This window comes from Urocitellus parryii, chromosome 15, assembly GCF_045843805.1.
Source record: "Urocitellus parryii isolate mUroPar1 chromosome 15, mUroPar1.hap1, whole genome shotgun sequence".
Taxonomy (NCBI): domain Eukaryota; kingdom Metazoa; phylum Chordata; class Mammalia; order Rodentia; family Sciuridae; genus Urocitellus; species Urocitellus parryii.
The window spans coordinates 47,957,420-47,969,468 of NC_135545.1; the positions used below are offsets into that span (position 1 = coordinate 47,957,420).

At 45.7% G+C, this 12,049-nt stretch overlaps 1 protein-coding gene across 2 annotated transcripts in view; it reads right to left on the reverse strand.

The window, feature by feature from the left end:
- Positions 1 to 3,913: 3,913 nt before the first annotated feature.
- Positions 3,914 to 12,049, reverse strand: part of Glg1 (golgi glycoprotein 1) — a 117,032-nt gene continuing 108,896 nt past the window's right edge. Inside the window, exons 24-27 of one of the 2 annotated variants that reach the window (XM_077793392.1) lie at positions 9,311 to 9,431; positions 8,597 to 8,703; positions 6,305 to 6,468; positions 3,914 to 5,292 (exon numbers count right to left, since the gene is read on the reverse strand). In XM_077793392.1, the coding sequence (XP_077649518.1) occupies positions 5,217 to 5,292; positions 6,305 to 6,468; positions 8,597 to 8,703; positions 9,311 to 9,431 (468 nt within the window). In that variant the 3' untranslated portion in view covers positions 3,914 to 5,216. Of the gene's footprint in view, positions 6,469 to 8,596; positions 8,704 to 9,310; positions 9,432 to 12,049 lie in introns of both variants that reach the window. The other variant, XM_026399295.2, reaches the window with a different exon arrangement.

Below are 12,049 nucleotides of genomic sequence, written 5' to 3' on the forward strand. Positions count from 1 at the left end.
GTGAGAGTCACATGGCCTAAGTCCCCACCAGGCTTTTGGCTAAAGCCCTTTTAAATTGTAACCCCCTTTGAGGACAAATGCCAAATGGCTCCTGAGCTCCAGCCTGGACTCAGCCACTTCCTAAGTTCCACTGAAGCCACTCAGGGCCTCTGTGACCAGATTCCACACATCAGCTGATGGATGCCCAAGGCCCTAGACAAGAGTGTTTATAGCTAGGACTCGGAAGTTCCCAAAATCTCATTCTCTACTCTTCAACGCTTTACCTTCCCCTGGCCTCAACTTCATGCCCTGACCCACCAACTCCTAAGTGACAGCTGCCTATATGGGTGGGAGGAGTTCTGAGGAGCCCAGGTCCCAGGTCAACACTTCCTCTCTCCCTGCATAGCCCACCAATTGAATCTTGAATCACCGTATGGACATAACTACTTCAAAACTTCCTGCCACCTGGCACATTCCTTAAGCTAGTAACTTTTTTATTTTTTTTATTTTTTATTTTAATGCTGGGGATTGAACACAGGGCTTTGTGCATGCGAGGCAAGCACTCTACCAACTGAGCTAAATCCCCAGCAATTTTTTTCCTTTTTGATGTTACTAGGGATTGAACCCAAGTGTGCCTAACCACTGAGTTACATCCTCAGCCCTTTTTGAGACAGGATTTTGCTAAATTGCTGAGGCTGGCTTTGAACTGGAGATCCTCCAGAGTCCCTGGGATTACAAGTGTGTGCCATTAAGCCCCCTCCACCGCCCTGCCCCCCAGCAAAGTAACAGGATTTATCAGAGTAATAGAGAGAAAGCAATGCTTCTAAAGGGGAAGGGGGGCCCAAGAGAGGGATCCCTAAGCTTTTAACTTTTAACACCCAGATGCAAATCAGCTTTGCTGAGAGTGGAATAGAAGGAAATGCCCAGGAAGGGCATCCAGGGAAGGCCACGGACACAGGGCGGGGCTTTGGGTAGGGGCAGGACTGAGCAGAAGGGGCAGTCAGTGGCAGAGCTGAGCCCAGGCACCACTTGCAGGACCAGCCATCTATGTGAAGCACCTCAAGGAGAGGTTCCAGGGCTGTGCCCCAGGAAAAGGCCTTAATCACATCATGGGAATGGGTAATTTTGCACTCATCAGCCTGAAAACTCCAGATGTGACTCTCAGCCCTGTCCTGGCATAGAGAGAACAGGAACAGAGGTCCCTTCTCTTCGAACATCTTGCAATCCTACTCTGGTGGGCCCTCGGCTGTGACCTGAGGACCTCACTGGCAATTCAGTCATTGCTGACACCTCTGAACACTTGGAGATTTCTCCCAGTCACCACAGAGAAGATTTAACAAGTACAAACCTGCAAACTCTTTATTAAATTCTCCTGTTTCATCTGTACAGAAAAAAATGCACACTATGTTCAGAATCTCAGTAACATCTCAAAATTACACAGCATGAACATGTAAAAACAAGGAACTGCTGGGATTTTATACATAGAAAGGAAACCCATTTACAAAAGAGGCTTGTTAATTGTACTTTTCTTTCAAGGAGAAAAAAAAAAAAAAAAAGTCAAGAGGCCTAAGATTTCACACAGGACTGCTGTGCAGCCTGTCCTGCCAGGACTGAGCTGGGGGCTTTGAGCTGGAGGCAGCCACTTGGGAAGCTTGCTGCGCAGTGCACTAGTGTGATCTGGGTACCTGTTCCAACCACCTGTTGCCCGGCAGAGGGAGGTCCAGATGTCAGCCCTATGCTGCGGGGAAGGCAAACACAACACAGGCACTGTCCACACCACTTCCTTGCCTGGGAAGATCTCTCCACTGTGCAGGGCCTAGTGTCCTGGTGGGTTGCAGAGGAGAGGAGGGAAGAAGAGACCCCCATCAGGACCTCATCACCACCAATCTGCTGACTGATCCATCTTTGTGCTCCAGGTAACAAAACAGTCCCTAGGTCCCCGCATCAGACTCACTAGATGGCTTGGGAGGAATGTGAGCCTGAAGTGCAGTCTGGGTTTAAGATTCACATGTTGTATGAGGTCTGGGTAAGAAGGGAGACTCGTCTTCAAACCTGACTGCCCTTACAGGTAGCCTGGTCCTCTCTGGTAGAGGGACAAAGGGGGAGTGTAGTTAGATGGATGGCAAATCAAACACAAATGGATAGGGGGAAGGCCAGGCACAAGATCCTGTCAAAGTACCGTTGGGAATCAAAGCCAAGTGATGGAGAGGTGACAGGAGAGAAGTAACGTGAATCCACAACAGAACTAAGGACACTAGGGCGCTGTACATTGTAAAACTACTTCGGTGTGCTCAAATAGTGAGCAATCGAAGGGCATGGAGTTGAGTTTTGTAAAACTCCTAAGAAGCTAAAGTATAAGTTAACATTTCAAAATACACAAAATTAAAAAGCCACATTCTTCTTTTGATTCCATGATCACAATTTGGGGGTACTGGTGCCAGGCTGGAATGGATGACTTCTGAGGGCTCCAGTCCAGCTAGCTTTTCTCATCCTTTTATTGAGATACTGAGATCCATCACATGTGGAGAAGGCTTGTTTTGTGATGGGGCAGGAGAAGGTCTTATCTCGGAGGGACTTAAGACCAGCTAGGAAAGGAGACCCAGGAAGTGCCCCCATGACTCATACTAGGGAGATCGTTTGGACAGAAGTGGTATTATTATCCTGAAGGTGGAGAGGATGGGGATAGTTCCAAAAGTCACAATGACGTACAAGAGTGAATATTCTCTTGTGAAGGTTGAGGGACATTAGCCACATAATTTCCTTACCAATCTGTCTAATAAAATATAAATGTCAGCATCCTTGCCGTTGGATTCTTCTATCAGTTGACCCCGGGAAGCAGGACGACATGGAATTTTAATCTCTTTCTGCCACATCTCCTAGGAAAGCAGTCTCTTCCCCATGTCCTCCAGCCTGCTGGGCCGCACAAGAAAGTAAGCCTAAGATGAGACCACCAGGGTGCTGCAGCGAGTTCCCAGCAGCACCAGCTCATAAACATTAGCTCCTCCACAGCCCTCAAGACCCCCAGCTTCTAAGGACACACTAGCACTGGCTCAGACAAATCAACTGGATCCACAGAACTGGGGCTAGAGCAGGGAACCAGAGGGTCTCCTGGGAGTGTAGGGAATGAGGGCTTTCCCCAGAGGGCACCCAAGCCTTTGGTATGGCTCCTCTGTCAGTGCTCCCTGCCAGCAGACCAGCCTTGGGACAGCAGCAACAGCAGATAAGTCCAGGGACACACCAAGATAAAGAAGTATCCCAGGCATGGAGCTCTCCTTCTGTGGGATAAAGTCTTAGAAGGTGCAGATCTTGTTTGGCTTTCTGTCCAGATCTCTGACCTCCCAACCACAGTGCCTCTAGCCCAGGAACCTGGGTCCTGGAGTCTCAAGAGGGCTGGAGCACTGTGTCCAAGAGTGAGATGCTGGTGAGACCTGGCTGCTGTAATTTATCAAGTGCCTGAAACCTTGTCCCAAACATTCTGCTTTTTACATGCTTGTTTGTGGGCTCTATGTCAGAAGAGAGAAAGGCCAGAGTTCATTGCCGGCTCCTGTAGTAGGGCCTGGGTTCCTCTTCTTGACTAGCTTCAACTACCTGATTCATACCCATGATGCACCCCAGGGTGTCTTACAACTTGCTATTAAGCCAAAAAAAGTACAGAGTGGGTGAGTAGGCTGCCAATGCAGATGGCATTGGGTTCCCTGGGCTTAGAAAAACTTGCTCAAGACTGGGTATGGGACTCTCAAGAGCCAGGCACAGAAAACCACTCCAAGGAGAATGGTGAAGACTCCCTTGAAACAAGCAGCTGAAGACACCAGCAGAGTTACTCTTTCTCCCTCTTTTTAAATACTACTGGGGATTGAACTCAGGGACTCAAACAGGCTAGGCAAGAGCTCCATCACTGAGCTACACTGTAGCCTTTTCCATTTTCGAGATGGGGTCTTGATAAGCTGCTCCAGCTAGCCCCCTGAACTTGTGATCCTCCCACCTCAGCCTTCTAGTACATGGGATTATGGGCATTTACCACCATGCCTGGCCTTATTCTGGACAGTTCTAAAAATAACAAATATTTAAAGAGCCAAACTCATCAGACCTCCAAATCTGCTGCAGACAATTAATGGGATTTTCTGTCAGTTCACAAAGAATACTGAGATGCACTAGAACCACAAGGATGTTTTCCATATATTGGGAAGGAAGCTGCAGGGATGGGAATGATACTCCCCACCCCAGTCTAATGGCGAATACTAACCCCTGTCCTGCAAACCATGCTGACGTGCACTGGAGACCTGCGTTCCCATGGGATGGTCCCAGTTCTGGATATCAAGCCCCAGTTCCTAGAGAGGGAGGGACCCTCTGACCAACTCAGCTTTGTCGGCAGCATGTAGGGGTGGCAGCTGCTTACATAGTAGGTGTCGCAAGAATCACGAGACTGAAGACTCCCAGGAGAGCTGATGAGAATCAGAAGACACTAAGAGGAGGACTGAGGGACTGGACAAAGCAGCTCAGCAGACTCCCTGAAGATTTGTATTACTCTAAGCAGGGAACTTACAGCGACTTCTGGAACCCACTCCCTCCAGGAAAGGCAGCAAACAGGGAAAAGGAAAAGGATAAAAACCACAGTATTCCAATGTTATGTCAGTCAGTGAGACAAGGAATAATCTGGATCGACTGATCCGCAACTGACACGGCTTGCACTGAACACACTCCAGGGAAGACAATGTCACTCAGGTACCGCAGCACTCAACAGTGTGAAGGAGAGGCAGGAGGAGGAAGGGCAATGCCAGGGGGCCTCGGTCTATGTGGACAGTTTTAGGCACGTGATTTATAATACTTTGTGGACGTCTAACAGGTTAATAAAATATATATTATATAAATATATCTCCTACTGTACATGCTGCCCTCCTACACAGCCACCGTGACGCCAGGCCCCAAGCTCAATCAAAGGAGAGCCTGGCTGAACCTCGACGCCTGGGCTTCTCCTCCTCTGCCCCACACCTACATCTCCACGCTGGAGCAACAAGGGAGAACAGCCAGCAGTGTTGTTCCCATAAAGCTTTAGAAAGCTGATGAATCACCAAAAGACCACATTTAGCCAGTGCCTACTATAGCGGGAACACACAGCAAATGGACAGAAAAAAGAACGGAGAAAATCTCCATCTTTTAATGTAATCACTTTCCACACCCCTTCACGCAGAGGCACGGAGGAGCTTGTCTGGGAAATTCACCTGGAGCGTGCAGAAAGGTCAGGCTGGATGGCCAGTCACATCCTGAGGCCTTGCTAAATCTTTATAGGTCATTGTCTCTGACCTGTATTGTAGCCTGAAAAATAAAGCCAAGTGAGTCAGACCTCTGTTCTTCCTTCCTGCTCTGCTGCCTACCCCAGTATACCCCTCTCCTCAGTCACTGTCTCCTGGAGAAGAAGAGAACTTCTGAAGTGACCGTACCCTCGGCAGGGCCAACATAGACGTGATAGTCCACACCATCCTGGAGAAGAAAGATGATGGAGTCCTGCTGTGTAGACTCAGAATCCAGCCTCCCAGTGCAGATCAGTGGACTGTCCTGCTTCACGGACCTCTGTCCCAGAAGAGCTGCCCTCCCCAAGGCTCATGGCTGACTGCACCGGGTGAGGAGATCACAGAAACACCCTAGCTGTGGGACTTAACTAGTTGCAGTTCATTTTGGGCGGGAGCTGGAAGGTATCACTGCTTCAGCAGAAGCCACAGGCCCCACAGAGGCTGGTTAGTGGTTTTCCAGTCCCTGGTGAAGTCTTTGCCCTGATCCAGCCCAAAGGTGCTTCTGGGAGATGAGCCAGACTCTCAGTGATGGCGTGCTGGGGTATGCATCCCCTCCTAGTCCTGCCTTTGTCTGACACAGTTACAGGGAAGAAATAACCCTGTGGTCCAAGTCAAAACTGGAGGAGGACATGTGTTACTATGTACATTTTTTTCTTTCTTTAAAAATTTCTCCCCCCCCCCTTTTTTTTTGGCGGTTTTTTTAAAAAAAGTGTTTTGAGTTGCAGGTCAGGTGAGTTGGTTCTGGAAGTGTCGGTAGTCCTGTTGGTACAGAGACATGTCTACAGGCAGGTAAACCCAAGTATGCCAACAATGGCAACCACCAAAGCGGCCAGTTGCTGATGCTGCAGACAGCGGCGGAGGAAAATACCGTGGACGTAGCCAGGTCTGGACGGGACAATGCAGTGGGCACCTGCTGCTGCGCTATCGTGGGTGATGGTGCCACCTCTTAGAAGGGCGAGGTGAGGGTACACTATACAGGAGGCTGTACAGACTGGGCACTGGGCAGGTAGTTCCTTTGGTGGTCAAGGAGGCTCTACCTGTCTTTGAGCTCTCGTGTCACTCGCTTGGTGATCCGTCCACACATCAGGCCAATCAGGAACAATATACAGATGCTCCCACTGATCACAGAGAGGATGTAGTTCTTCGATGGGGAGGTCATCACTTGCATGGCGAGATCAGAGAAGCCGTCTGCTGGGGCCACCTGGAAGGAGATAAGAGCGTGACCCTAGAGGCAGAGCTGGATGGCTATGGTGCTAAGTCTAACTTGCTCCCACAATTCCTAGTTTAATTTATGTCTTTTCTTTTAGGGAAGGAGACAAAAATCAACACATAGATAGAATGTTTCCCCCTTATCATAGAACTACATATATCCACTGCACAAAATTCAGACACATAAAGTTACAAAGAGAGGAGATCACCCCCAATTTCTCCATAGTGACCTCCACTGCTGGTACATTAACAGCCAGCCTCTTGCACTGTGGACTCGTCCATGTCAGTCTGGGCAAGAGCTCTGTGTATTTTACCAGCAAATCTCATAGCTCCTATATTAAAAATGAAAACCCAGCGGCTCAGGGTTAGATATGACTTGCACAAAGCTATGGATTCTTATATATTTTGATTTCTACTCTTTATCATGTTGCTCCCTTTTTGAAAACAAAGACAAAACTTGAGATTTTGTTATATGCTATTTCTCTATATTGACTTTACTCACCATTAGAAAACAAGCATCGCCCACATCAAAAACAAGATACAACAACACGATGACATCATGTATTCACCAAGCACCAGTCATGGGCACCCTTTTTTGGTACTAAGGATTGAACCCAGGGGCACTCTACCACTGAGCTACAGCCCCAGCCCTTTTGAGACAGGGTCTCATTAAGTTGCCCAGGCTGGCCTCAGACTTGCGATCCTCCTACCTCAGCCTCCAGAGTAAAGGATTACAGGTGTGCACCTGGCTTCACTACTATTCACCCTCCATTTCCACTGTTTTCAATAATGCACTCTATGATAGCCTGCTACAACACAATCAGGACCAGAAGGTTCTCCGTGTGTACATGTAGATGTTCTCTGAGTCTCAACCTGGCTCTCTGTGCTGCTCCTATGTTCACCTCGTGTACACAGAACAGAGCAGGGAGGCATGGGATTTATGAGATTTGAGCACCCACATTTGCCAAACGAGCAGTGAGTCACTCTGAGGCAATGTGAAACAGCTCAAAGGAGCAGAAGCCAGTGAGGGAAAAATGGACCGAATGGTGGGTGCTCTATCTGACTGAGGGCTTCACAATGACTTTTTTCCCTTGGGAGGAATGAAGATAGACTGCTGTGACAAACATGATCCCACCCGGGCATTTCCCTTCCGACCAGGTATGCAGACTTTCTTTGCGGGTTCACTCCTGCCTTGTTACCCTTGACCTTTTTTTTGAGACCAGGGTCCTACTACATGGCCCAGGCTGGCTTCAAATTCCTGGGCTCAAGGGATCCTGCTGCCTCAGGCTTCTGAGCATCTGGGACTACAGGGGTGTACCACTGCATCCAGCGTGTTCAACCTTGACCTTTAAGCAGATGGGTGACCAGGCGAAACTGGTCAAGAAGGAGAGGAGATCCTGTGGTCACTGTCTCAACCTAAGGTCACTAGGAAAGTTTACTCCAGTGTGGGTCAATATAAAAGCATGGATTGAGAAACCTGAGGCAGTTTGGACAAGTCATAATCTCTGAAGTCAGTATCTTCCACCATAAAGTGATAAAATAATCATTCTACTTACCTCGTTGGAATCTGAGGTTCATATGAAGTAATAGCCATCAAAACATTTTATAAATTATAAAGCAACATATATGTGAGAAACACTTTCACTCTTCTTACTGAGCTGTACTTCTGGAGGGAGCTCTCTTCTCTTCCAGATCCCCCTACTGGGGTACCCTATTCATCCCAAAGCCTCTCTTCATCTCATCCTTCTGTGTCCCAGGCCAGCTGAGCCCTGGTCTCACATAATACTTTCTTCCAAAGACTGTGTAAATCTTTAAAAAATGAGATTTAAGACTTTTGGATTTCTTTCTTTTCCCATGGGCATGATGTTCCTTTTCTCTTTGGGTGGCTCACTTTTCAGCGGTGGGCTATAAGCAATTGGTGGTGCTGGCAAAGTCTTACAGAACTAGTCCAAAGGAATAAGATGGCTTTGGGTTCATGAGCAGTCAAGAAGTTTTAAAGGCTCACTCAAATATACCTACTGCTAGTCTTCCAGCAAGGACAAGACCACCAGGGAAATACCTCAGAGCGTCTGGAAATGGACAGAAGAGATGGTCACTCTGGAACTCCACTAGGTCTTTACCTTTGCAGCATAACTCCACATTTCAATCCGGTCATTGAGGCGCTTTTTGCACTCAGGCTGTAATCTCACCCGCTTATCCTCCAGGGCCTCCATTAGGCAGGACATTTCTGTGAGAGAAAACAGGTAAGAAAAAGTCTGCAACTACACAGAACAGTAACATTTCTATAAAGCCAGGGGATGGATATCCAACCACCAGAGAATTTAGATCTTCAGGTTCAATAAAGTCAAATCCATTCTAGGAAACTTGACCCAAGATCCAGCATGGCGAGGATGGGATGTAACTCGCAGGGTGGCTGTCCAGAATCTCTCTTAAGATCACTCCAATTTTTACTGGGTATTCCTGGTTTAGAAACAAACTTACACCTGCCAGGTTCCAGCCTTACACAGAACCTGCCTACTGTGCCCACTGTGGCCCTTGGGGAAGCCTTGTTTGGGTAAGAGAACCATGATGATGGCTTAACTTTTGCTTCTGTGATAAATTACTTAACACCCCTTTCACTAGATCTTTAGCTCTGCCCATGGTTAGATCAGCTCAAATCTTCAGGATTATTCCTAAATTCATTATGCCACAAAGGCATCAACCTTGCTCCTGAGGGATATTTCTATGGTTAGGCTGTAGCCACAGAACAGAGTAGGAGCAACTGACGGCTGAAATTGAGCCTTTGCTTCTCCCAAGTGAGTTCAGAAAGGGCCAAAGTGAATTCAGTGACTTACGACGCCCACGGCCAGGGGTGATGGCTGCACAGTGGTGTTTAATGTCCAGGGCACATGCTGTGTGAAGAACTGGGTCCACAAAGATGTCTGCCTTGCTTTCCTTCAGCATGTTTAACACTTCCTAGAAAGGGAAGGGAATTACAGAGAGAACTTTTATAAAGAAAATGCATTAGACTTGTTGTCTATAAACATGGGATAGGTGGCAATGTGGCAATAATGTACAGAATGCAAATTCATGGCATCCAATTTAATTCACTAACCCCTCTGAGAGATTCAATATATGCTATGGAAAGCTGGGAACTACACATGCTTGGAAAATTAGCTATGGGTTCTTGGCATTCTGGTATACTACAGTATCATCATTACCATTATCATTGTCGTCATCGTCATCATCATCATCGATATCATCATTATCCTCAGCATTTTTGTAGCACTGGGGATTGAACCTGGGGCCTAGTGCATGCTAGGCAAGTCACCTATCACTGAATTACATCCCTAGACTTTTTTATTTTTCATTTTGAGACAGGGTCTCACTAAGTTGCCCAGGCTGGCCTTGAACTTATAATCTTTCTACTTTAGCCACAGAGTAGCTAGAATTATAGGTGCCACCGTGCCTGTCCCTGTCTCTCTCTCTGTCTCTCTCTCTGTCTCTCTCTCTCTCTCTCTCTCTCTCTCTCTCTCTCTCTCTATATATATATATATATATATATATATATATATATATATATATATATTTTAAACTTTATTTTACTTATTCATTATATGTGGTGCTGAGGATTGAACCCAGGACCTCACACGTGCTAGGCGGGCATTCTACCACTGAGCCACAACCCCAGCTCCTGGCTATATAATTTTAAAGTACCTAAATGGTAGTGTTTTTATTGGTGTTATATAATTATTCGGTTAACTTTGGGAAATCAGGAAAAAAAACCATGAAATGTAAAAATCAGCATAATAGGCTATATAAAAATTCCCAAATATGGGTCAATTTGTTTATAAAATATTCCACTTTTACCTCTATCATTCCCAAAAGGAAAAAAGAATGGACAGAATATTACTTTTACTGCAAGAGGAATTATCTGAATTCATTACTATCCTGAGCAACAGCAATGTAAACACTTTATTAGAACTAATATCAACTCTACAGATGCTCCATTTATGCATGATGAAATTATAGACAGGAGGAAAGATGGGCCAGAAATGCCTTCCTTTGTGGTGCTGGGGATTGAACTCAGGGCCATGCACATGCTACGAAAATGCTCTACCACTGAGCTGCATCCCAACTTCGGAAATGTCTTCTTTCTTTCTTTCTTTTTTTATATTTTTCAATTGTAATTGGACACAATACCTTTTTATTTTATTTATTTATTTTTATGTGTGCTGAGGATCGAACCCAGAGCCTCACACACACGCTAGGCGAGTGCTCTACTGCTGAGCCACAACCCCAGCCCTTAGAAATGTTTTCTTAATAAAATTTAGTTTGTTCTCAATGGGAAGACTACAGTTCTATAAGACAATAACACAAAACTAAATAATCCTGCCCAAAGTTATACGAGATCATTTGATGACAAAGGAGTCAAAGGAAAACTTTTTTGTTTGGTTGTTTGGTTCTGGGAACTGAACTCAGGGGCACTTGATCACTGAGCCACACCCCCAGGCCTATTTTGTATTTTTTTTTTTTTTAGAGACAGGGTTTCATTGAGTTGCTTAGTGCCTCACTGTTGCTGAGGCTAGCTTTGAACTCGATATCCTCCTGTCTCAGCCTCCTGAGCCACTGGGATCACAGGCATGCGCCACCATGCCCGGCAGGAAAAGTTAAGTTTTTAACCAGCTCCTACCATTTTTTAGAACATGTGGAATCAAACATTTTAGGCAGATGTAAACAACATTCTTAATGACTCAACAATGACATCAATAAAAGTTTCTTTTAAACAAGATTAATTTTTTTTTTAAAGGTCAAACACATTAATTCCTTTGCCCTTTTCTGGGCAGTACCAGGGATTGGACCCAGGGTCTTGGGCTTGTTAGACAAATGCTTTATCCCTGAAAGCATCTGTAACCCTTTTGTGAAACTGAGACAGGCTCTTGTTAAATGGTCTAGTCTGCTAAATTGCATTTTCCGTGTTGCAAGATAATGTATGCTTAGAAGGCATAATTTGATTGTTAGTATTTTTTGGTACAGGGAATTGAACCCAATGCTTGCACAGGCTAGGCTAATGCTCTACCACTGAGCTATATTCCCTACCCTTTCTACTGTATTTATTAAAAACAATTTTTTTTTTAGATATTAATGGACCTGTATTTTATTCAGTTATTTATATGCAACACTGATAACTGAACCCAGTACCTCACACATGCTAGGTAAGTGTTCTACCACTGAGCCACAATTCCAGCCTTTCTAGTTTATTTTGAGACAGGGTCTTGATAAGTTGTCCAAGCTGACTTTGCACTTGCCATCCACCTGCATTGCTGGGATTACTGAAGTGTACCACTGCACCCTGCTAATAAGGTGACATTTCTTAAATGAATTAGATACTTTGTTTCATTGATTGTCATGAGTGTGAAACGATAAAATGGTACTAACATTTTGTTTTGTTCAGGGTGCCTTTAAATAATGGTCTAGTGGGCTGGAGTTGTGGCTCAGTGGTGAAACACTTACCTAGCATGTGTGACACATTGGGTTCGATTCTCAGCATTGCATATAAACAAATAAATAAAATAAAGGTCCATCAAAAACTA